We start from the raw sequence: 27,338 nt of genomic DNA, 5'->3' as shown, positions 1-27,338 counted from the left end.
TAAGAAGCAACTGAGATTAGGCACTGCTCTCGCATTTATTCGCAAGCAAGATCATCACACTCTAATTGGAAGCTAAAAATGAAACTATTTGGGTAGCTTTATCATTCTGTAATATTTTGATAGTCATAATTTTTATTAATATTTGGTATGTTCTAAGATCTTGCTGTTTAGTTGAGGACTACAAAATAAGCTTGTGGTCTAGGCTACTATTGTAGATTTGTAGTAATTTTAGTTCAAATTTAAGGAAGAGAAGAGGCATTATGCTAAAAATTTAAGCAATTTGTCAGTATGTATGTAGTATTTGTAGATCTCTGTAAAACAATAACATTAGTATATATAGATCTATGTATGTAGAATTAATGTACATTTTTCAATTGTACATGTTAACTTTTATACGAGGACACTGCAAATAATTGCTTCCCTGTTTTATTCTTGTAGTCAATTCTCTGAAAAAAAATTATTGTTTTAACTTCATCTCTTGATATAGTTGTTTAGTACTAAAGGAAAAGAAAAAGCAAGAGAGAGAAGATGATGGTATGGTTAATTAATTTGGTTAATGTAATATATTATTTTTCTACCTGATCACAGCCTCTTCATGCATATTATAAGTTCTATATTATTAGAATTCATTTCACACACTATTAATGAATAAACTATTTTTTTAGTGAAACTTAATGGTACATGGTTGTAATTTTTCTGCACCTGCCTACATATTTACAAATGAAAATAGCCAATTATTTATACCATATTTTCTGTGTCTCTACCCTACTATATGACAGATTCAGATGAGCCGAAAGGAAAGGAAAAGCGGCAGAAGGGAGGATTAGGAAAAGGTTTTCATGCTCCACTTCAGTTATCCGATGCCCTTGCGAAGTTCCTTGGAGAAAGCGCAACATCTGATGTCATTAAAAGAAAGTGGGATTATATAAAAGGAAACAACCTTCAGGTTTGTTATTTGTCCTCCAGCCATATATATGGCTTAATTAAAGCCTTGATTGTTTTTGTACATTAGTGGTAATTTCCATGCTTAAAGCTTGAAAAATCATATGGTTGACTTTATATTTAAAATTTATTCAAAATTTATTCATTTTGATTGTTTACTGCAGTTCCCAGTGTTATTTCTTTATGTACACTATTCAACATAATCACATTTGACTCTAAATATATTATTTTGGTGAAAAATTTAGTTGACTTTAGTGTTCTTCACTTATCAATTTTGAATTTAACTCCATAATCTTATGGTGCTAGGTTAGCCATATGTTGGGGCTGCTGGAATCATTGTTCCAATCATAGTGTTATCTTTTAAACTGTTATCTTCAAAATTAGAATGCAATACAATGTTTTGGAATCTTTGTCTCTCGATATTGTTATTTGAAATGTTGTATGTAATGAAAATTACCAAAGCTATGCTCATTTTGCTATACTTGCTTAGCCTTTTATGATTGCATTTTGAACCATAAACAGTCCTAACTACTACTATATTATGTATGCTAGATAAAGCTTCAAGACATGATTGAAAACAATGGGCAGCCTTCTTCAGAAGCCTTTCAAAGTATAGTTGGCAAAGACATGATTGAAAACAATGGGCAGCCTTCTTCAGAAGCCTTTCAAAGTATAGTTGGCAAAGAAAAACCTGGGAGAATGCGTTGCCACGGAAGAACCACAACCCTCACGCTCTTGAAAAGAAATGAAGAAATTAAAAAACTTAAAAGAGAGCATGCTGATGAGGTTGCCCAAGTTAGGACAGTGGTCTGATTAGTTTGATTGTGAATGATTGACAATATTAGGACAACATTACGTTGATCGATGTTATTATTTTGATATATATGAATGATAATCATTTTAGTTTAATTTGTATGTCTTTTATTATTGGATTATATTGAAATTATTGTTCTTTAAATTGAAAATATTACTTCATTAAAATAAAATGTTAGTTTTTGCAACGTGCGAAAGCGTTCTTGTAGCTAAGAAACCGTTGTGGTGTTAGAAAAACAAGAACACTTTTTGATTTGGCAACGGCCAGAAAGCGTTGCTGTATCCAAACAACCAGAACGGTTAACGATTTGGCAACGTAGAGAAAGCGTTGCTGTATCAGAAAAACAAGAACGGTTTTTGATTTGGTCACGGCAACAAAGCGTTGCTGTATCAAAACAATCCAGAACGGTTTTACGATGAACAACGGTTGAAAACGGTAGATGAAAGAAAACCGTTCTCTATATTAGACCATTGGCAACGGTTTTAGTTGAGAACAGAGAGAAACCGTTGTGGTTGGGAACTTTAAAAACCGTTCTGTTAGGGACTCTAAGAAAACGGTTGCCTTGAAGGGGTTGCCGTTGGGAAAAAAAACCGTTTCGAAAGGCTAAGAGAACCCCTCAGTGTAGAATGCAGGAAAACCGTTCTCGTAGCCTATGGCAACGGTTTTTTAACATTACAGAACACTTTTTTGGCGTTCTTGTAGAATGAAAATGTTGTAGTGGTTCTAAGTATTCTAGACATACTTCTTGTTTTCTTTATTTTTAGTTTCTTTTCTTAACGGGAACACCAACGGACTCAAAAGGTTGCAGGAACACCACCTAACTCCTCTCCTGGGATTTTAACGGGCTTACCAACACAACTATCCGGGCTTACCAACGCTAGGAAATAGAAAAAACAAATAAGAAAATAAGGAGTAAATCTTAGTTTACGAAAAACCTTAAATAAACTTTAATCTCTAAGAGACCTCTTTCGAGGCTCTGATACCAAAAAAGTAATGGATCGAATGATAATAGATTGAGTGTATAATTAAAATATGAAAATATGCAAAAATTTGCCGTGTTAAACAAAAAATTAACGAGATTCATAAATTAGATATCAGTGATCAGTTAAAAGAAAATCTTATTAATGTATTAAAAGATATTATGTTAAATGATACCTCATCTATTAGCTCTGAAGAATCTTCTTATGAAGAAGATGACCTTAATCAAAGTTTTGTGTAACATCCTGGATTTACATCCAAGATATTTCTTAAAAATCTTATTTAGTTAGAAAATGTGCCGCTATTTTTTTCTTCTTTTTAAAATAAAATGGTTACAAAGATGATTGGACGAGTAAAATAAACTTAATTAAAAATGAATTATTGTTTGGAAATTTCCGGCGGAAGAAAATACAACCAAGAACTATTTATTACATAAAATTCTCAATTTACAAAAACCCATTTTTTTTTTCCGTTCGTGCGCGCTTCAGTCATAACATTCAATCAAAGCTTTCTCCTTGAGTACCTAAAATGTTGGTTGTAAGGGTCAATTTCCTTATCCATTTTGAATCATACTCACCACAAGAAACATGTTATAAAACAATAATAAAATTCTTCACCAATCAAAAGATTTTAGAAAAATCTATATAATTAATTTATAGTTCAAAATTTTTGGTCAAATGATTCGCAATACCACTGGTCAAATTGTAAAATAAATAGATTCGAATAGTGCAAATAAAAGAATTCATTCCAATGAGAAGATTGGCCACAAAGACTATAATAATAATTGCCGTTAAGGCCTTCCACTAAGCCACTCAGCCACTAAGCCACAAAGATAATAATGATGTCATAAAGACCATCATAATAATTGCCATCATGGCCATCCACTAAGCCACTAAGCCATAAAGATAATAATGCCACAAAGGCGATTGAGTATTTGCCATTAAGGTCTTCCACTAAGCCACTCAGCCACTAAGCCACAAAGATAATAATGTCACAAAGGCTATAATAAAACCATGAGAAAATATTATTTTTAAACACGCACATCAAACCAAAACTGCAAGAACTAGTCTTCCATATATCTCTATAAAAATAAATCACGGCTAGTAACCAAAAATAATTAGAAACACTGATCTCCCTATACTTTTATATATATATATATATGTAGAATTTAATTGTGGTGGACAGACGGTGCAAACCACTTTGCACACTCATCCAATAGTATTATGCCACATCATTTACTCTTAAAATATATTTTTGATTTAAAAAAATCTAAAATTAATTATGATTTTGTTACAAGTCATCATGTAACTGGCCAACATAATCACATCCCCTTCATTCTAGTAGTTTCACGACAACCGATTCTGCAAGCAACTCTCTTCCATTGTTCCTCCTTAAAAAAAAAAAAGAAAGAAATAAACTCTATTCCATTGTTTGTGGTTTTGTAACAACACTAATCTTCATCTCTGCTACAATCTGTTGTAACGTCACCACCTCTGCATTCCAAATTGGTAAGCTTTTGATATGTGAAAGGATAATATTTATATTTTTGTTTTTGTGCAAACTTGACAATTCTCACCTCTCTTCTCTACACCTCTATTCTACTAGTTGTTTTAGTTATAACTTATATGGTTACATAGGTAGAATATTTTTATGATGATATTTATGACTTGTAATCTTTGGGTTGTTGGCTGTTGTGAGGATCATTACTTGAGGCGTGAATATTTCTTGTGTGGAAGTATAATATGACAGAATTTTATTTTGTTGTTTTTCAAGTGAAACCACTTTTTATAATTATAAATATTGATAGGTAAGCATGCATGCTGATTTGATCACACATTTACATATATAACAGGATTGCGTGTGCTACAATGACAGATCATGAGATGGTAGATATGCATGAACATACCACCATGATTAGCTCCGATGAAATACATGAAAGTGCTACTGATGCAGATCCCCTAAATGATAGAATAACATCAGAGCTCGCTTTAGAGCCCTTTGAAGGAATGGAGTTTGATCAATTGAAGATGTAAAGAATTACTACGTAAGCTACGCCAAGAAGAAAGGTTTTAGCTTTCGCATGGGCCGCGTTACCAAATCAAGAACAGACGGTGTGGTAATTGGTCAACAGATTCTTTGTTCAAAGGAAGGGCTCAGGTCCAAAAAAATTTTGAAAAAAGAAAATGGTAGTCTGATAGTTCATGATGAAACAAGGGTAGGATGCAAGGCTATGTTGTATATCAAGAAAAAGGAAGAAAGGTGGGTTATTTCTAGATTTATAAAAGACCATAATCATGAACTATTTTCTCCAAGAAGTTCGCAGTTTCTTCGAGTACATAGAAAGAAGACCAAGGTGCAAAAAAAACTTATTGATGTGCTAGATGATTCTGGTTTAGGCCCTAGTCAAATAGCATCAGTGTTGTATACTGAGAGTGGTGGTGTTGATAATGTTGGAATTAGCCAACAAGATGTTATTAATTATTTAAGTGGAAAGAGACAAAAACAAATGGAAGCTGGAGATGCTCAGTTGATGTTATCATACTTTAAGAATTGTCAATTGAAGAATCCTGGGTTTTTCTACGCATTTCAAATGGACGCAGATGGTAAATTAGCAAATTGCTTCTGGGTTGATTCTAGGTCTAGAATGGCTTACAAATATTTTGGTGATGTGGTGACTTTTGATCCAACATACTTAACAAATAAATACAAAATGCCATTTGTTCCATTCACTGGAGTGAATCATCACCAACAATCTATTTTATTTGGTTGTGCTCTGTTATGGGACGAAACTGAAGAGAGTTTTGTTTGGTTGTTAAGTACTTGGTTAGAAGCAATGGATGGAGTTAGTCCTAAAATTATTATCACAGATCAAGACGCTGCTATTTCTAATGCGGTTGCAAAGGTTTTTCCGCATGTTAATCATCATTATTGTATGTGGCATATTGAGAAGAAAGTTCCACAGTACTTGAACCATATCTATCATGAACATAGTGAGTTTAAAAATCAATTTTACAAGTGCATTCATCAATCTACCACCATCGAAGACTTTGAATCTGATTGGGAAGCAATGATAGATAAATATGAGTTGCAAGATAATCAATGGCTAAAGAAGATATACTCCATTCGTGCAAAATGGATTCCTTCCTATGTACGTCACAACTTTTGTGCTGGAATGTCCACCACCCAAAGGAGTGAAAGTATGAATAAATTTTTTAAGGACTTTTTGAATTCAAGCACTCAATTAAACAAGTTTGTGAAACAGTATGATAAGGCTCTTGATGCACGTTATAACAAGGAAAGAGAGAAGAACGTCAAGACAAGGAATTCAAAACCACAGCTGCGTACTTTATATCCCATGGAAGAAGATGCTTCAAAAATTTATACAAGAAAAGTGTTTAGGAAATTTCAGGATGAGTTGGTTGGATCCCAAGTATTTATTGCGGAGAAAGTTGAATCTTCTGTTGAAGTTTCCAAATACAAGATTCATGAAATTTTCAAAGAAAAACCTAACTATTATGTGACTTTTTATGTCATTTCAAAAGAAGCAAAATGTAATTGTCACATGTTTGAATTTGTGGGTATTCTATGTAGACATGTGTTAAATGTATTCATAAAGGAAAACGTTTATTCTCTCCCATCTCAATATGTTCTGCATCGATGGACCATAAATGCTAAGAAAGAAAACTTTAAAGGAACTGCAATTGAAGACCTTCAGGAAGGCAGCAACAAAACTTCAAGTACTTCATTGTTTAATAGTATCATGGTTGAGTCTCTTCAAGTATCTGAAAGAGGTTCGCGATAAAAAAAACATCATGATATTGCAATTCAAACTTTGCGAAAGGCAATCACGGAACTTGATCTATTGGATGTTGAAGAATCAACTGAAGAGTGTGTTAATTCGACATTTGAAGTTATGCCTAATGCCTCTAACAATCAGACCATAAAAGTTTATTAATGTAAAGAAACAACTCAACAACACATAGATATTCAAAGAGGCTTTGGAACTAAGTCACACCAGTCCATGGAATGCAATCCAAAAAACACATGGAGAACTATGATGAAGGAATGGTCCAAAACTCAACCCTGCAATATTGCACTTGCAGCAGCATTCCTATAATATATAGCGCCTTAGAATCTCGGTGTCTTTTCACAAAATAACTCTCGGACTTCAGAAACAAAATTTCTTCCGTTCCGAGACTGCTGGACAGAGACATTATGGGATACGACTAAGAACAGCGAATATATACAAGAAAGAACACACAACAGACCCATCTAGAACAGTCTCAACACCTGCATTATGAATAGAAGCAATACCAGCAGACAGATAACAAATTCTCAAAATATGGAATAAAGCACAGCATGCACTAACATGATATTTAGGCCACTATCAGGCTACTCCAATACATTCTCGTGGTTTTGTACGCCACAAATTTAAGTCGCAAACAAAGCCTTTGGACCGGGCTCTAAGAATTCTCCATGACATTATTTTAACCTCCAATACAAGCTTAGCTATTAATTTTGGTTAACAAGTAAGAATTAGAAGTCTGATTATTTTCCAAGCCTATAAAAGGCATGCTTGAGCCATTGTTGTAATCAATCAATTTTGTGTATCAAATATAGTGTTGAAGTTGAAATACTATGAAATGGTAGAAAAGAAAAAGAATCAAACTCGAACCAATTTTTAACACTATATTTGATTCAAGGATCCTTTTCCCATAGATGTTAAATAAAAATTCAAGGATTTGGTCATGTCTTACAAAAGAACTTAATCGCAGGATAACAATGGGCCAGAGGAATTGTATTTGAATTGAATAAATCCAAATAAAAAAAAATATAAAATTAAAGAAACCAAGTAATTGAAGGCGTGATTGATTGACCTGGTAAGCATTTGTGGTCTTGGCCAAACTTCCAGAATCTTCTTTCACGGCAGTTATCAATCTCAATCTCAAATTCCGACAAAATCGCGTTCGAACTTCGTCGACAGTAACAGTAAAGTACTTTCCCTTCAATACTAATCTAATCTAATCTCAAATTCCGACACTTGTTATTAATTTTTAAATCAAAATTATAGAAACTCTTGAATGAATGAATAGATGATGAAGGATGCAAAAGAGAGAGATGCACATCGTCAAGCCTGGAAAAAATGAACGTGGAAACTATTATTGTGATTTTAGATTTTTTTAAATCAAAAATATATTTTAAGAGTAAATGATGTGACATAATACTATTGGATGAGTGTGCAAAGTGGTTTGCACTGTCTGTCCACCACAATTAAACTCATATATGTATCCCCTGCTTTTTACTAAACACAAGTTTATTAAATAAAATTCCCAACAAAGCTTTATATGGATTGGAGCAGCCTCACAATACATGCACATATAACATGATCAAATTGGAATCAGTATACACAATAAATTGTTTCACAAAACAAGAGATATCAATTGACAATTTTGGCAGAATACATATTAATTAAATTAAGAACAAATATTCAAGTAAATAATAGCTAAATTTCTTTTTACTAGTTTCTTTTAATTAGTTTTCTCTTAATAGACAAAAATTCTACTATCATTCCATAACATAATCCCTATGTAGCATGAATGTATGGGGAAAAAGCCCTTACCTCAAGCGTTTTCTTCCAATGATACTGACTCTCGATATCCTACGGTCAACCGAACGATCGAGTGCTTATTGCTTCTTTGAGACTAGAGGTTATACTACAAATTGATGTTGGTACCGAGAGTTGATTTCTTTAAGGACTTAGAGAATATTTTTAGATGGAAGAAGATTTATCAACTTTCCTAAGATGGGGATGACCGTGTTTTGCAACTGATATCGAGAGGAACAAAAGGTGTAAATATATATCGAGAGTTTGACTTTCTTTTGAAATTAAGAATTGAATTGTCATAACAATAGACTTAATTGTATCAAGACAAGGAAATCATGTGTCATTATTGGCTATAAATGGTGAGTTGTCATGGGAGAAAAGGAAGGTATTCATTACCATGTTACTGACATTTTATGAAATTAAAACGTGTTTCATTTTAGCAAATAAGAGGGAGATTAATAGGATAATTCTGTGGAAACAATGGCGGTTAAAGAAGCAATATGTGAAACAATCCAAAGAGGCTTCACCCAAGTCATATTTGAAAGTGACTCAAAAATAGTTGTTGATGCAATCTTGTCTAGAAATGTTGGTGTGTCTGAATTTTGGTGTATAATTTCTTGTATTCGTTCCATGTTACTATCATATCCCAACTTTGAGGTGAAGTTTGTCAAACGGCAAGCGAATAGTGTTGCTCATACCATAGCTAGGGCGGCCTATTCTAAGTCTAGTCGTTATATTTATGATTCGATACCTCCATGTATTTATGGTACTTTGAATAATGAAATGCATTGAGTTCCCTTTTGTCAAAAAAATAGGATAATTCTGTGGAAATAACATGAAAGGATCAATAGGCCTCAATTGGAAATGAACTTCCACCGGAGACAAAGACATTCTTCATATGTAAAATAAATAAATAAAATAATAATTTGAAAAAGTGCATATATAAAATATTGGGGCGTTACATTTTGTCCCTCTAAATTTTTTATATTTTATTCGTTTATCTCTAATGAAAATAATTTAAATATGTCCTTGATATGATAGATGTACATAAAATAGGTCTCCGATATGACCGTCATTATAATGTCTATACATTCGGAGTCCGATTATCAAAAATTTGATTCTCATTTGTTTGTCAGTCGATTTAGGTGATATTAAATTGCCACATTGATAAAATTCGAAATCTCCAGTCAAAATCGATAGTTTTAGTCAAACTTCATGGTTCTTTTGTAAAAACTAGATCTTCAATTAGACCGTTATTACAATATGTCTATACATTCGGAGTCCGATTATCAAAATTTTGATTCTTATTTGTTTGTCAGTTCATTTAGGTGGTATTGAACGATCAAATTGATAAAATTCGAAATCTCCAATCACAATCACTAGTTTTAATTAAATTTCATGACCTTTTAATAAAAACTATGTCTCCTCTTATCAAAAAAATAAAAATAAAAATTATGTCTCCAATAAGACCGTTATTACAATCTGTCTATACATTCAAAGTCTGAATATCAAAATTCTGATTCTCATTTGTTTGCCAGTCCAATTATGTGATATTAGACGGTCAGATTGATAAAATTTGAAATCCCCAGTCAAAATCGGATGATTTAGTCAAACTTAATGGCCCTTTCATAAAAAATAAGTCTCGGATAAGACCGTTATTACAATATGTCTATACATTCGAAGTTTGATAATCAAAATTTTGATTCTCAATTGTTTGTCAGTCCATTTAGGTGATATTGAACGGTTGGATTGATAAAATTCGAAATCTACAGTTAAAATCGGAAGTTTTAATCTAACTTCATGACCCTTTCGTTAAAATTAGGTCTCCAATAAATATATGTTTGGTTTGGCGGCGAAGAGAATTGAGTTTGCCAGAATTGAGTTTGAGAGAATTGAGTTTGGTTAAAAGTAAGTTGAACAGAATTGATTTATGTTTGGATACAGAAATTTAAAAGTGATTCTCAACTTTTTATGTTGTTTCAATAGTTTGAACTAAAATTGATTTTGAATGTATAATTACCAAAATGGACTTACACATGTGTATTTTTTTTTAAACAAACTTACACATGTGTATTTAAAATCATGTTTAATTTAATTTTTGTATTATTAAATTTAATTATTTATCTGTTCTTTATTAAAATGCATATTGTATTATAAATATGATTTTTTAATTAAAAAAAATCAAACCATTATCCATTTTTCTCCTTCCACCACCGCTTTTGTGTCAAAATTAAAATGCCACCATTATCCATTTTTCTAGAATTTTTCCAGAATCTTCAATAAGCTTCTACCTTTTCTCCTTCACATCTCTCAATCTTAAAATACCATTTTTTTTTTCATTTCTCCTTCCCCATCTCTCAATATTCTTCTCCCATCGAATGTCTCTTTTCTCTCATCATCAACATTCTCGGTGTTGTTGAGAACACAATTTCCAAATTTTATTCATCAAATCCATCTTTTTCTTCCTTTAACTCGGTTTTTAGGTTGCTAAAATTTCTAATTTTTCAATTGTGTTCTCACTGTTGTTTCGGTTGAAGCTTTCATGGGGATTGGGTGTTCACCATTCTTCCTCCCCCACTTACGTTTTTCACCAAATTGCAAATCTAAGGAGAAAGTATTCCAGAGAGTTAAAAAAATTGAAGCTTGAGTTGAAGCATGGGTAATTAGGTAAAATAACAAAAGCCAAATTTCCAAATTGCTTTTAGTTGACGTAGAAGCTACGTTTTGTGGCTTCAAGTGAACGCACGTTTCGACAGCAAAAGTACGTTTCCAGAATTGATTTTGCCTGTGCCCAAACATCACAAAAAGTGACAGAATCGCTTTTGGAAGCAGAAACGCACGTTTGGAGAGCCAAAACGCTCAACCAAACAGACGCTAAGATTATTATTACAATATGTCTATACATTTAGAGTACAATTATCAAACTTATGTTTCTCATTTGTTTGTCAGTTAATTTATGTGATATTGAATGTTCGGTTTTGATAAAATTCGAAATCTTCAGTCAAAATCGGTAGTTTTAGTCAAACTCATTTATTTGCGTGTGTACATCTTATATTTTTTTTGTCCCTATAAAAATCTCAAATTTTGTTTTTAGTCCCTATAAAATTTTTCAGCAACTTTTGGTCCATAAAATATTTCCTATCATGATTTTTGGTCCTTACTTTTCATTTAACTCGTGCATATCATTAAATTTTTTTTCGCGGTCATCATTTATTATATTATATGAATCTCTCTAACAAATCTTACAAAAAAAGAATCTTTCGTACAAAAGTGTAATTTGTTTTAACAAAGATAAATTAAATATGAATATACAGAGTTTTTCGCATATAAAAATTCATAAATAATTCATCTTATGCTAAAAAATTCTAAATTTTTATGGGAGATCTTTTTGTCTACTACTAATATATTAAGAGCGATTACCACCAAAGTTATTAATTTATCCTTATTACTTTTAACCATGTTGCAAGTTTTATATCCTTCATTGTAATTTCACTAAAAAAAATATAAAAAGATGATATACTTAAAAATAGGAACACAGTATATTATAGACAGGAGCAAAACAGAACAATCAATACATAAAAATAGGAAAAAAAATTATAGAAGGTTTAGTCATTAAAAAAAATTATAGAAAAAATAATAAGAAACTGCATAAAAATAGAAATAAAAAAAAAACTCTATAAAAAAACATAAACAATATTTTTGATAAAAAAAAAGAAAAAAAAAGAAATATAAACAATTTGTTTTATAAACGTAACATAAACAATATTACTACAAAGTGTATTAATAACTATTAATAATAATATAATAAAATTCATTAGTATCAAACTTACTAACTTACCCTAAATTTTAATTTCTAATAAATTTTTTAATTTTTGATTAAAAATATACACGGGACCATTATTCTACTTAATCTTTAATTGTTTTAGTTCCATTTTTTTTTTTTTGCATTAATCTTTTATTGTTTTATGTTCCTTTTTTATGCATATTCTTCCACAACTGAAAAATATTATTTGAGTAAAATTACAATAAAAGATAGAATATTTGGAATATTTATTATTAAGAATGATGAGGACAAAATATGAACTTAGCAGCATTACTTTAACATATTTTTTTTTTACTAAACTTTTTATAATTAATAAATTTGGTAGTAAATTAATCGTTAGTTCCTTACAAAAAAAATTAATCGTTAGTTGGTTCAGTGATGATTGACGTTGAACTTGGTAGGGACGACCACAGTTCCATCCCCCACAACTGCTATTGGGAAGGGGCTGAGACCATTTGATGTCATAACTGATTCCCAAACCAAATTAGACGGTCCAGTAGGTCGGATACTGGTGTTAAAAATAAAATAAAAATCTGGTAGTCATTTTGTTTATGTTTATGTGTTTCTCTTTTTATGCATATTCATCTTATTCTTTCTAAAGAAAATTTAGAGGAAGGAAAAATTTAGAGTACTAAAAACGAAATTCGCTATATTTAGGTACCGTTTGACCCTGTTTTTTTAGGTGTAGAAACTATTTTAATCATAAAATTAGAAATAATAGCTTTAAAACTAAAATTAAAGTTCTTTGGTAAATCTTATATTTTTTTTAAAAAAAAGTTAGAAGTTTTTATTATTATTATTGTTATTATTATTATTATTATATGGCTAAAAGATATGTTTGATAATTTATTATAATTATTTTAAAATATACAGTAAATTTTTTTTTTTTCTTAATAGAGTTTTTAAAAGTTGTTATTTGGCATAACTTCTTACTTCTAAGAAAAAAGAAGAGGAAAAAAAAGTTAGGCCAAACGATACCTTCGATAGACCAAAAATAGTCCACAAATCTTAGTTCAATGGATAGAAATGCCAAAATTACTAGTGTCGAACGTCAGGACCCCGGTCACTCCACTTTGTGTGTGCGAGTTTTCAATGACTTTGCCATTTCATTTATCAACAAAAAAAGATAGACCAAAAAAATACACGTGTTACTAGGTCTTTACCCCTACAATGTGAGTTAGTTTTGATTTACTCTAGTGATATTTTTTTTTGTTGTAATTTATCCCTAGTAATGTGAAAATTCATTGCATTTGACCGGACACAAATGATAACTTGCCAAGTTTAGATGGCATTTTTAATATATTAAATCAATAATAAAATAATTAATTTTTTAATATATTCAAATGATAACATTGTATTTGATAGTAAATTAATAATTATATATATATATATATATGTATATGTGATTTCCTCACAAGGGTAATTTTGTAATTTATATAATCTAAAAAATCAAAATTCTACTAAAATTACAATATTTTAAAGTAAAATAATTATTAAAAAATTGCAAAATAGAGATATTAATTTAAATTTTATAACAAATTAGATATAACTCTTTTGCAATGGTAGTTTTATTATTTACGTATGAGATATATCATATATTTATTTAGCTTATCTAACATGTATAATTGAGTTATTTATTTGATCACGATTCATATAAAAAATTTAATTTGTTTATTTTCTCATGATTTTTATTTAAAATTTTATAAAGTTATCTGACTACTTATATATATTTCTATTTATAAAATTCAAAGTATCATAATATAATTTTTAAAAAATAACAATTATTTTACAAGGGTAATTTTGTCATTTAAATATATTATGTATTTTATCATATTGTTATGAGCAAGTATGTATTTAAAATATGATATAATAGTTATAATGTTTGTTATCCTGTGTGCATCAAACACAAGATATGATAACTGAGGATAACTGTTATCCTGCTGATATCATATCCTATCGTTATCCTGTTGTATATCCTATCATGTCACTATCATATCATGCGCACCAAACGAGCCCTTAAAGTGTTTAAATAGTACTCCGAAAATACTATTTAACATTTTCCTTAAAATTTAAAGCATTAAATGTATCACTTTCAAAATTATATTACTATTTTTATTTTTCTAACCACTCATCACCGTTTATTATTTTAAAAAAAATGGAATAGTTGAAATGGAAAGCTGAAGGCAAGATTAATGGGGATAGTGAGTCTGAAGATAGGGTACGGGAGCTGACAATGATGAGACAAATGAGAAAGTAAGTGAAATACATTTTATTCAATGGTGTAAGTATATGATAATCTCTATATACTTCTTTCATCCAATGGTTGAAATTGTAAAAGAAATTGTGAAAACTAATGGTCCATCATGGACCATTTGTGTCACTAGTCCATGGAAGCATCAGCCATATTTGTTTCAGAGTAGTATTATTTTTCAGCTTATCTAAAAAAAAAAAAGTAGTATTGTTTCAGTCATTCCTTGTTATTACACAACTCCAAGTTCCGGTAAAGAGTGTTTTTGGTAACATGGCAAAAAGAGTTAGGACAAAAATAGTGTCCTAAAAGCAAACGGCACTATTTTTTAATTGATTTTCCAACACGCAGTGAATAAGCATTGTCCTTATCATGTTTGAAATGGAACTGAGCGTGAGTATTTGAACGAGTGAAAGGTCAAATACTTCTCAAATTTAAAATTAGTTAAATACCTTTTTTAAAATTTAAAAATAGATAAATACCATCGTAAAATTATAAAACGTCAATTAAATACTTCTTTCGTCCATTAATTTCGTCTATTTTGATGTTAATCAACAAAAAAATCCACCTCAACTCAAGCAAAATACAGCATACCAGTTTTATGTTTTTTCACGAGTCTGACCGGTAGTTGCCACATACCCAATTAGCGTCCACGTTATCAAAATAGGCAGAGATAATGGACGAGTGAATATTTGATTGATTTTCTATAATTTCAAAGGACTTTAATATTTGTCTATTTTCAAATTTTAGAGGAAATATTTTACTAATTTTAAAATTTAAGGTGATTTGATATTTCACCGGCGTTTAAATTAACAAAGTAGTATAGTACTGTAACTAATTCTTGAGATTGTCCTTTCCCGTTCTCAAGTTTTCTACAAAACACAAACTCTCTCTCTCTCTCTCTCTCTCTCTCTCTCTCTCTCTCTCTCTCAGTATTGTTCCTGTCAAACATGGAGAAATCGGTCGCCGGTGATGACTTCAACTACCAATCCGGCCTCGGCAACCACTTATCTTCGGAAGCCATCGCCGGAGCTCTCCCGGTGGGACAAAACAGCCCCCTCATATGCCCTTTCGGCCTCTACGCGGAACAAATATCCGGCACCTCCTTCACCACCCCTCGCTCCCTCAACCTCTTCAGGTTAGTTAAATTAAATACTTAAATTCCATCTTTCACAACATTTTTATCTTTCTTTCTATTTTTAGTTACACTTATTATTATTATTATTATTATTATTATTATTATTATTATTATTATTATTATTATTATTATTATTATTATTATTATTATTATTATTATTATTATTATTATTATTATTATTATTATTATTATTATTATTATTATTATTATTTTTATTTTTAGCTGGCTTTATCGGATCAAACCTTCGGTGACTCACGAACCGTTCAAGCTTCGGGTTCCTTCTAATAGGAAAATTTTGAGTGAGTTCAACAATTCAAACAGTTCTACAAATCCAACACAGCTTCGATGGAAACCAACAGATATACCTGATTCACCTACGGATTTCATTGATGGCTTATCCACTGTCTGTGGTTCTGGTAGCTCCTTCATGCGCCATGGATATGCTATTCACATGTAATTAACTAACTTCTATCTCAGCCTTGTTCTGCATTTCACACCAATTTTGCAGATCAATTGTTTGTAAATTAGCTTCTATCTAACGAGAGCCTTCTATTTTTTCATGTCATTTGGTTAACTTTTAAAATGCAGTTACATAAGTCATCAAGTGAAGTGATGTTGCAAAAATAATTGATTTTTGTTTGACGTTAGTATAAAACTATTCGCGTTTGGAACATGTTTATTGGGTGAAAATGTGTCATTACATGTTAAGTTAGGGGAGATAGGTCATTTTATGATTTGTTTGGTCTTAAGAGTCTAAGGTTTGGATTGTTCTCGTGCTATAGAGATTGCATTAGGAATATATTGAAGGGGACCAACATTAGTAACTTAGTGACTGCAATCTTTTATTTATTTATATTGAAGGGTCGAATTGACTGGTCATTGAATCCGCTCTTCCTTGATGCTAACAAGTTCTCTTAAGGATTCAAATAATAGAAATGATTCCTTACAGTGTTGTCAAATATCAGCCATGCTGGATATTGGTGGCAGATTTTTGGAAAACCAAGGATGGCAGCGCCACGGTGCCATATGTCAGATTTTTGGCTCTCTGTCATCAATAACATTGATTCCTTAAAAAGTGTAAGCAGTTTTCACTTTTGATTTCTTCAACAGTGCCCTAAACTAGTTAGTACTATCCTTATTGATAGTTAAAGTTGGTACTGAGTTATAACTTATAAAGGAAACAGAAAGTGTGCCCTAATTCTCTGGATCCCTCGGTCATCCCGCACTAATTGCAATGGGTTAGGTTCACAGTATCCCAGTTTTTGGTCCTGAACAATAACCATGGTCAAAACAAGGATCACTTACAGTAATCGGTTTAGTTGTTCAATTTGTGTACTGTGCTTATCAATTTGTAAATTTGTTGACATGATAAACATTTTTCTTTATTTTTCCCATAAGCAATTGTACCATGGATTTCTGCTTTAAATAGACATATATCAATCTATATTTTAATTATCCAATTTTTTCCGCTGTCTAAGCAAAACACTACTAATGTTTAGTATGATAAGTTTGAAGGTAACATTAGCACTTAAATAAATGAGGAAATATTGTATCACTTATAGGTACACTGCCAACAAATCAATGGACAATTGTGCCTTTTGTAATGCTGATGGCGATTTCTTGATAGTTCCCCAACAAGGAAGTAAGTAAACCCAACATTGCTTGCTCTTCGATTTTTCACCGAGAAAGCTGTATTTTGTGGTTTTGGGGGCTAATTGCACTGTGCTTGAGTTCTTATGTTAAAATTGTTTCTGCACACATTAATTTTTCCTAATGATCTTCACTCAATGAACACATAATGCTTCCTTTTTCTTTTAAGACATTACTTACTCTTGATATTTGAATGCAGGACAAATTTCCTATAAATTACTGTTTTTCAGATAGTTAGTGCTAAGGTCTTCCAAATGGATTTTCCATTAATTCTGTCATTTGAGTTGTCTGTGGTTCTTTATATAGAATCTTATTATTAGAAGGAGAAAGTGTTGTCTTGTTACCATGTTTTTGGATTATTGCATTCATTGATATCTCCTTCGGTGTCATGGCAAATACAAGTTTCATGACACTTAGAATATGCTTCAATCCTTCCTATGTGTCACACCCAGTGTAGTCAGGTTCTCGCACCGGATCGTAGGTTCCTACGATCCTACAAGCTCGTGAAGGCCAAACGATCTTAATCCCTCCGTTCCAAAATGTAGTCACTTTGAGAAAAATAATTGTACCAAATTATAAGTCACTTTACATTATTAATGCTCATTTTCCTATTATACTCTTAACTATTTATTTCTCTTTAACTTGGGTTGGTCTGGTGGTATTGGTTTGGGATCTGGAAGTGTGCTCCTCCTTAAGGTCTCAGGTTCGATTCTCTCTGGTGCCAATTTGGGTGGGCTAACTGAGTCAAGGTATACTCCATTTAGCTTGTATCCATTTTATCCAGTCCATCCGTTGGATGAATGACATGTGTCAAAAAAATAATCTAATGGGTGAAATTAAAAGATTAAAAGGATTAAATCAAAAGAACCCATGTCTTTTCTTCTTCTATCCCTGTTACGCACAACATAACTGTTCCGCCGCCTTTCCTTGTCTGTCTTCCCTAACTTCTCCACACACGTTCACTCTTGCCTCGCGGCCATCGTCATGAGCGAACCTCACCACGTTGCCGCCGTCAATTTATCAAAATTTGGAGCAAAGCAATCAAACTAAAAAAAGAAACAGTAATGACAGAGGAGAGGATGGAAAAGTATATCGTCGCTTTTGATATATCAAAGGGAAGATAGTAGACGAGACGGCGAAACAACGAGAGGGTAAAAGTAAAACGGTTGCAGAGAGGGAATGATGAGATGAAAAAAATGAAGCACAAAATCAGAGAAGAGGTTGGGGAAAAATACAGGGAGACGGCGGCTCCAACGATTGCAGTCGCAGCAGAACCGGCACCGGTGAGAGAGGAAGAGGAGGTGCAACGGTGAAGATGAATCACAGGGATGAACAGTTGTGTTGTGCGTAACAGATAGAATTCTTTTGATTTCACCCATTAGATTATTTTTTGACACGTGTCAGTCATCCAATGGATGGAACGGATTAAATGGATACAAGCAAAATGGAGCATACCCAAACTCGGGCTAATTTACCTTCTTAAAAAAAAAACTATTTATTTCTCTTTCTTCTTTCAATTCTTCAATTTATTTTTCTCACCATTAATGAAGGACAATTTTGTAAACTAACTCATAATTTCTCTTTTCCATACAACATTAATCACATTTCTTAATTTGTGTAATATGGTCAAAACGACTTACATTTTGGAACGGAGGGAGTAGAACCCATGCCGGTTCATTTTTCGACGTTGTTGTAGTCAGGTTTGCGAACCTACGTAGGATCCCGAACCTGACTACGCTGGTGACACCTATTCTTTTCAATCTTAATTAGCTTCTTGAATACCTAATGCTGAATTTGTAGGACTCATCATCACTACTGAATGTGGAAGATTGAAAGTTTCACCTGGTGATATTGCTATAATACCTCAAGGTTTTCGTTTTCATGTGAATCTGCCTGATGGTCCCTCCCGTGGCTATGTTGCTGAAATTTTCGGTACTCATTTTCAACTTCCTGATCTGGGACCAATAGGTATCTATTCTCCTCTGCAGTTGATAAATTGAAGCATATGTTGCTTAATAATGCCTGATATGTATAATTAAGAATGAGATTTGTTTATATTGTAGGTGCTAATGGTCTTGCTTCCCCAAGGGACTTCCTTGTTCCTACAGCATGGTTTGAAGATAAATCATATCCTGGATACACTATAGTGCAAAAGTTTGGCGGTGAACTATTTACTGCAGTACAAGATTTCTCTCCCTTCAATGTTGTTGCTTGGCATGGTAATTATGTTCCATATAAGGTGGGTGGTGTTATTGACTCTTAGGGTTCATATATACTAAAATTGAGGGTTGGATGGCACAAAAATACTTGTTTTATGTCTGATTCCAAAAATGCTCATAAAACTGGACAAAATAAGGAGTGAGGCACATGAAAAATAAAGTGACTTAGGAAAGTAAGGGACAACGTTTTGTCCCAAGTTCAGACTATCCCCTTTTCCCGTTCCCTCACTCTTTTGTACCGTTTGATCTGGGGAATGAGGAAACAATGCAACTGTGCAAGGACCACTGCCTCATGAGGGATGCCGTTATGTGTGCCGCCCTCGTGCAGCAGCATACTTGACTACTGTCACTCTCTCCATTTCATCAACTCCGCATTCTGCATCGTCGCTTCAGATCAATCTCTTGCGTTCTTCAACGACAATTCTGCTTTTTTCTTCAACACCACCACCACGAGCCTCCTTTTGCCACCATAACAACCTCCAAACTCACTAACTTCCTAAGTTTATGGAAATTGCCGCTACAGCTCCCTCACATCATCTATCCTATCGTTTCATATGTATCAAACGTACCCTTAATTACAACCATCACCGTGACATTGTCGATTTGTTAGCGTTATGATTCCTTTGAAAAATTTACAAATGTAGAGAGCTCATTACAATCATCATCCTTTAGTATGTATCAAACGTACAGTTCATTACAATCATCATCTATTATGGATTTGTTACGGCTGATTCTTATGAAAAATTTATCCAATGTGATATGGTTATTGTTCTTTTCATCTGCAGTATGACCTAAGCAAATTCTGTCCTTATAATACAGTGCTGTACGATCACAGTGATCCATCAATTAATACTGGTATGCAAATTTTAAAAGAATTTCCCATAACCCCTTTCTTTTCATTTGCTTCAAGAAATTCTTTTGTTTGTTTGTTTGTTTGTTTGTTTGTTTGTTTATTTATAATTATTGTTTTTGTACAGTTTTGACAGCACCAACTGATAAACCTGGGGTGGCATTGCTTGATTTTGTCATTTTCCCACCCAGGTGGCTTGTTGCTGAGCATACCTTCCGACCTCCGTATTATCATCGCAATTGCATGAGTGAATTTATGGGTCTCATCCATGGTAACTATGAGGTATGTTATATCAAAATTTGACCTTTATACACCTTTTGTAAGCAATATTTATTGTTTGTATATGATTAATCAGTAAAATTAGTTCATAAAATTATAATATTTTCATTTCAGTCCTTGAATAATGGGAATTATGTAATAGATCTTTGAATCTTCGAATGGCATTTTACCTTTCAATTTAGTCTTTAAAATTAAATGTGTAATTCGCCAATCAAAATCCACAACACCTTATGTGAGGACTAATTTGATAGGTTAGTGCAAAATCATGTTCACATAGTTGTTTTTACAGGCAAAGGCTGATGGGTTTCTTCCGGGTGGTGCAAGTCTTCATAACTGTATGACTCCCCATGGTCCTGATACCAAGTCATATGAGGTATGGCATTTTTTAACCATCAATCGAAGGCATTGCCATCATTCTTGTACGTTCTGTCTTTCCATTCTCACAAATGAAAAAACTTGTTCTATGCCCTTGGCTGATTTGGTTTATGCACTAAAGAACAAAATTATGAACTGTTGGATTCAATCTTCTAATATGTTTATATGCTGTACAGGCCACTATTTCTCGTGGGAACAATGTAGGACCTCACAAGATCACCGACACATTGGCTTTTATGTTTGAGTCAAGTTTGATTCCCCGTATCAGCCGATCGGCTCTTGAATCTCCATTCCTGGATCATGATTATTACCAATGTTGGATTGGTCTAAGATCTCATTTCACAGTTCCTGAGAAATCTCTTGGAAGCCTAACCTTGAACAATGGAATAAGGACCAAGGAGTGAAATGGTTGTTTGCCACACAAATACAATTGGGTTCTATGTACATACATAATAAAAGTAACCAGTACGGAATGTAATATAGATGTTAAAAGTCAGTAAATATAATAAATTGCAGAATTAGCATAAAAAAAAAAAACAAAATTACACTGGAGGTCATTTATCTTATTTATTTGTAACACTTTGGTCATTTATCTTTTATTTGTAACATTTTAGTCTTTTATCTTTATAAATATGCACAAGTTAATCATTTTCTTAATTATTTATTTAAAAAATGATGAGTTGGCAAGCCACATAGAAAAATCTTATTTTTTTAATAATTTTTTATTGAAAATTTTAAAAAATCAAAATTCATATGAACATTCATCATGTTCATATTATTCATCATCTTATTCATTGCACTATAACAAATCATACCCAAATAAACTCAAATTTGAATAAATCTATGTGTTTTGTTTACATCAAACTTATCCTAAACTACAAAATTGAAATCCCCAATAATCATTAAACCCTAAAATTCTCAAAATCCCCAAATTTTTCATAAAATTAAAATCAACCTTGAAACAAATTCTAAATTTAAACCCAGAAATCTAGTTTCTATCCAAGACACTAAATCCACTAAAAATACTAGACAACTTTTTCATGTTGCATCTGTTCCCATAAGCATATATCATTATATTCCAAGAAACAATATTGAGCAGTTTAACAAAAACCCTTTTGGCACCATCCATGACCAGTTTTAGCATATAAAGCAAAGAATTGCCCAAATTGAAGATCTCTCAAACCCATGTTAATGAAGATCCCTGAATTGGCGCCACCCCAACAACCACAACACACAAAAACACATAGAAATTGGAAACATAAATGAAAAACTCGGAAGAGTTTTTGTGTTTTTTTTTTTTTTTCTCTAATTGTTTGTTTCTGGAATTTTAGGTTTGAGTTTTGTGGGTTAAAGATGAAGATGGAGAGAGAAGATGATAAATATTGTTAGGTTCTAATTTTTTATTTTTAAAAATTCAAAATTTCTTTTAAAATAATTATATGAAAAAAATAATCAAAACAAATTGTGACATGGCTGCCAAATCGCTGATATGCCAGCTGCTTTTAAATAAAAAATGGAGTAATGGATAAATTTGTGCACATTTTAAAAGATAAAAAATCAAAATGTTCGAGAGATTAAAATACTCTTTTAAGTGTGTCACGTACGCTATTTCATTCTTCTAACACAAACCACACCGGCTTCTCTCACTTTCTCTTCCTTCCCTGGTCAGATTTCTCTATCTCTCAACGCCACGCCACGCTGCCGCCAATGGATTCTCTATCTATGGTTGTTGCATCAATTTGAACATTACCCACTCCTCCTTAGTTCAATTTCATTATGTTTGTGTGTTTTAAATGTTTCAATTTGTGGAGGTGGATTTTAATTGGCGTGGATTTTTTTTTCTTTGCCACAATCAGTTTTTTGTTGTTGAAGAAATTGGCACAAAATCAATTTTCAACTCACCGTACATCTTCTCCAACCCATTGAACTTTCAATGTTTTTTGACAGATCCAGAACTATATTAAAATCATGGATGTTAAGAAAGAAGACATCTTTAATAGAGAAATTGAAAGAGGAACAAAGGGAGAATATGAATAGCTCGCGTAGAGAGAGGTAGAGATATATAGAGAGAGAAACGGCCGCCGGGGAGAGAAATGGGTCTTCGGAAGTGAGATGTTTGCTGGCAGGCCGGTTTTGTTACGAATGTAGAGAGCTCATTACAATCATCATCCTTTAGTATGTATCAAACGTACAGTTCATTACAATCATCATCTATTATGGATTTGTTACGGCTGATTCTTATGAAAAATTTATCCAATGTGATATGGTTATTGTTCTTTTCATCTGCAGTATGACCTAAGCAAATTCTGTCCTTATAATACAGTGCTGTACGATCACAGTGATCCATCAATTAATACTGGTATGCAAATTTTAAAAGAATTTCCCATAACCCCTTTCTTTTCATTTGCTTCAAGAAATTCTTTTGTTTGTTTGTTTGTTTGTTTGTTTGTTTGTTTATTTATAATTATTGTTTTTGTACAGTTTTGACAGCACCAACTGATAAACCTGGGGTGGCATTGCTTGATTTTGTCATTTTCCCACCCAGGTGGCTTGTTGCTGAGCATACCTTCCGACCTCCGTATTATCATCGCAATTGCATGAGTGAATTTATGGGTCTCATCCATGGTAACTATGAGGTATGTTATATCAAAATTTGACCTTTATACACCTTTTGTAAGCAATATTTATTGTTTGTATATGATTAATCAGTAAAATTAGTTCCTAAAATTATAATATTTTCATTTCAGTCCTTGAATAATGGGAATTATGTAATAGATCTTTGAATCTTCGAATGGCATTTTACCTTTCAATTTAGTCTTTAAAATTAAATGTGTAATTCGCCAATCAAAATCCACAACACCTTATGTGAGGAGTAATTTGATAGGTTAGTGCAAAATCATGTTCACATAGTTGTTTTTACAGGCAAAGGATGATGGGTTTCTTCCGGGTGGTGCAAGTCTTCATAACTGTATGACTCCCCATGGTCCTGATACCAAGTCATATGAGGTATGGCATTTTTTAACCATCAATCGAAGGCATTGCCATCATTCTTGTACGTTCTGTCTTTCCATTCTCACAAATGAAAAAACTTGTTCTATGCCCTTGGCTGATTTGGTTTATGCACTAAAGAACAAAATTATGAACTGTTGGATTCAATCTTCTAATATGTTTATATGCTGTACATGCCACTATTTCTCGTGGGAACAATGTAGGACCTCACAAGATCACCGACACATTGGCTTTTATGTTTGAGTCAAGTTTGATTCCCCGTATCAGCCGATCGGCTCTTGAATCTCCATTCCTGGATCATGATTATTACCAATGTTGGATTGGTCTAAGATCTCATTTCACAGTTCCTGAGAAATCTCTTGGAAGCCTAACCTTGAACAATGGAATAAGGACCAAGGAGTGAAATGGTTGTTTGCCACACAAATACAATTGGGTTCTATGTACATACATAATAAAAGTAACCAGTACGGAATGTAATATAGATGTTAAAAGTCAGTAAATATAATAAATTGCAGAATTAGCATAAAAAAAAAACAAAATTACACTGGAGGTCATTTATCTTATTTATTTGTAACACTTTGGTCATTTATCTTTTATTTGTAACATTTTAGTCTTTTATCTTTATAAATATGCACAAGTTAATCATTTTCTTAATTATTTATTTAAAAAATGATGAGTTGGCAAGCCACATAGAAAAATCTTATTTTTTTAATAATTTTTTATTGAAAATTTTAAAAAATCAAAATTCATATGAACATTCATCATGTTCATATTATTCATCATCTTATTCATTGCACTATAACAAATCATACCCAAATAAACTCAAATTTGAATAAATCTATGTGTTTTGTTTACATCAAACTTATCCTAAACTACAAAATTGAAATCCCCAATAATCATTAAACCCTAAAATTCTCAAAATCCCCAAATTTTTCATAAAATTAAAATCAACCTTGAAACAAATTCTAAATTTAAACCCAGAAATCTAGTTTCTATCCAAGACACTAAATCCACTAAAAATACTAGACAACTTTTTCATGTTGCATCTGTTCCCATAAGCATATATCATTATATTCCAAGAAACAATATTGAGCAGTTTAACAAAAACCCTTTTGGCACCATCCATGACCAGTTTTAGCATATAAAGCAAAGAATTGCCCAAATTGAAGATCTCTCAAACCCATGTTAATGAAGATCCCTGAATTGGCGCCACCCCAACAACCACAACACACAAAAACACATAGAAATTGGAAACATAAATGAAAAACTCGGAAGAGTTTTTGTGTTTTTTTTTTTTTTTCTCTAATTGTTTGTTTCTGGAATTTTAGGTTTGAGTTTTGTGGGTTAAAGATGAAGATGGAGAGAGAAGATGATAAATATTGTTAGGTTCTAATTTTTTATTTTTAAAAATTCAAAATTTCTTTTAAAATAATTATATGAAAAAAATAATCAAAACAAATTGTGACATGGCTGCCAAATCGCTGATATGCCAGCTGCTTTTAAATAAAAAATGGAGTAATGGATAAATTTGTGCACATTTTAAAAGATAAAAAATCAAAATGTTCGAGAGATTAAAATACTCTTTTAAGTGTGTCACGTACGCTATTTCATTCTTCTAACACAAACCACACCGGCTTCTCTCACTTTCTCTTCCTTCCCTGGTCAGATTTCTCTATCTCTCAACGCCACGCCACGCTGCCGCCAATGGATTCTCTATCTATGGTTGTTGCATCAATTTGAACATTACCCACTCCTCCTTAGTTCAATTTCATTATGTTTGTGTGTTTTAAATGTTTCAATTTGTGGAGGTGGATTTTAATTGGCGTGGATTTTTTTTTCTTTGCCACAATCAGTTTTTTGTTGTTGAAGAAATTGGCACAAAATCAATTTTCAACTCACCGTACATCTTCTCCAACCCATTGAACTTTCAATGTTTTTTGACAGATCCAGAACTATATTAAAATCATGGATGTTAAGAAAGAAGACATCTTTAATAGAGAAATTGAAAGAGGAACAAAGGGAGAATATGAATAGCTCGCGTAGAGAGAGGTAGAGATATATAGAGAGAGAAACGGCCGCCGGGGAGAGAAATGGGTCTTCGGAAGTGAGATGTTTGCTGGCAGGCCGGTTTTGTTACGAATGTAGAGAGCTCATTACAATCATCATCCTTTAGTATGTATCAAACGTACAGTTCATTACAATCATCATCTATTATGGATTTGTTACGGCTGATTCTTATGAAAAATTTATCCAATGTGATATGGTTATTGTTCTTTTCATCTGCAGTATGACCTAAGCAAATTCTGTCCTTATAATACAGTGCTGTACGATCACAGTGATCCATCAATTAATACTGGTATGCAAATTTTAAAAGAATTTCCCATAACCCCTTTCTTTTCATTTGCTTCAAGAAATTCTTTTGTTTGTTTGTTTGTTTGTTTGTTTGTTTGTTTATTTATAATTATTGTTTTTGTACAGTTTTGACAGCACCAACTGATAAACCTGGGGTGGCATTGCTTGATTTTGTCATTTTCCCACCCAGGTGGCTTGTTGCTGAGCATACCTTCCGACCTCCGTATTATCATCGCAATTGCATGAGTGAATTTATGGGTCTCATCCATGGTAACTATGAGGTATGTTATATCAAAATTTGACCTTTATACACCTTTTGTAAGCAATATTTATTGTTTGTATATGATTAATCAGTAAAATTAGTTCCTAAAATTATAATATTTTCATTTCAGTCCTTGAATAATGGGAATTATGTAATAGATCTTTGAATCTTCGAATGGCATTTTACCTTTCAATTTAGTCTTTAAAATTAAATGTGTAATTCGCCAATCAAAATCCACAACACCTTATGTGAGGAGTAATTTGATAGGTTAGTGCAAAATCATGTTCACATAGTTGTTTTTACAGGCAAAGGATGATGGGTTTCTTCCGGGTGGTGCAAGTCTTCATAACTGTATGACTCCCCATGGTCCTGATACCAAGTCATATGAGGTATGGCATTTTTTAACCATCAATCGAAGGCATTGCCATCATTCTTGTACGTTCTGTCTTTCCATTCTCACAAATGAAAAAACTTGTTCTATGCCCTTGGCTGATTTGGTTTATGCACTAAAGAACAAAATTATGAACTGTTGGATTCAATCTTCTAATATGTTTATATGCTGTACATGCCACTATTTCTCGTGGGAACAATGTAGGACCTCACAAGATCACCGACACATTGGCTTTTATGTTTGAGTCAAGTTTGATTCCCCGTATCAGCCGATCGGCTCTTGAATCTCCATTCCTGGATCATGATTATTACCAATGTTGGATTGGTCTAAGATCTCATTTCACAGTTCCTGAGAAATCTCTTGGAAGCCTAACCTTGAACAATGGAATAAGGACCAAGGAGTG

At 32.4% G+C, this 27,338-nt stretch overlaps 1 protein-coding gene, 1 long non-coding RNA gene and 1 pseudogene across 2 annotated transcripts; 2 read left to right on the top strand and 1 right to left on the bottom strand.

Annotated features, from left to right (window-relative positions):
* The first annotated feature begins 3,724 nt into the window (after positions 1-3,724).
* On the top strand, positions 3,725-6,536 carry LOC123896132 (annotated as a pseudogene).
* Positions 6,537-7,005: 469 nt separating this feature from the next.
* On the bottom strand, positions 7,006-8,690 carry LOC123895309. The gene is made up of 2 exons (XR_006804187.1): positions 8,355-8,690; positions 7,006-7,868 (listed from the first exon to the last, which is right to left on the bottom strand). It is a non-coding gene; the product is annotated as an uncharacterized LOC123895309 (long non-coding RNA).
* Positions 8,691-15,132: 6,442 nt separating this feature from the next.
* Positions 15,133-21,458, top strand: LOC123895308 (homogentisate 1,2-dioxygenase-like). Its single transcript, XM_045945562.1, has 9 exons — positions 15,133-15,548; positions 15,771-16,001; positions 17,111-17,190; positions 18,999-19,166; positions 19,262-19,437; positions 20,203-20,272; positions 20,395-20,549; positions 20,836-20,919; positions 21,098-21,458. Exons 1-9 carry the CDS (start codon positions 15,361-15,363, stop codon positions 21,323-21,325), a joined length of 1,380 nt encoding a protein of 459 aa, XP_045801518.1. The 5' UTR covers positions 15,133-15,360; the 3' UTR covers positions 21,326-21,458.
* Positions 21,459-27,338: the final 5,880 nt, after the last annotated feature.

Source organism: Trifolium pratense, linkage group LG7 (genome assembly GCF_020283565.1).
Source record: "Trifolium pratense cultivar HEN17-A07 linkage group LG7, ARS_RC_1.1, whole genome shotgun sequence".
Lineage (NCBI taxonomy): Eukaryota > Viridiplantae > Streptophyta > Magnoliopsida > Fabales > Fabaceae > Trifolium > Trifolium pratense.
Note: the sequence above shows the minus strand (reverse complement) of the source record. Positions and strands in the feature narration are given on the sequence as shown.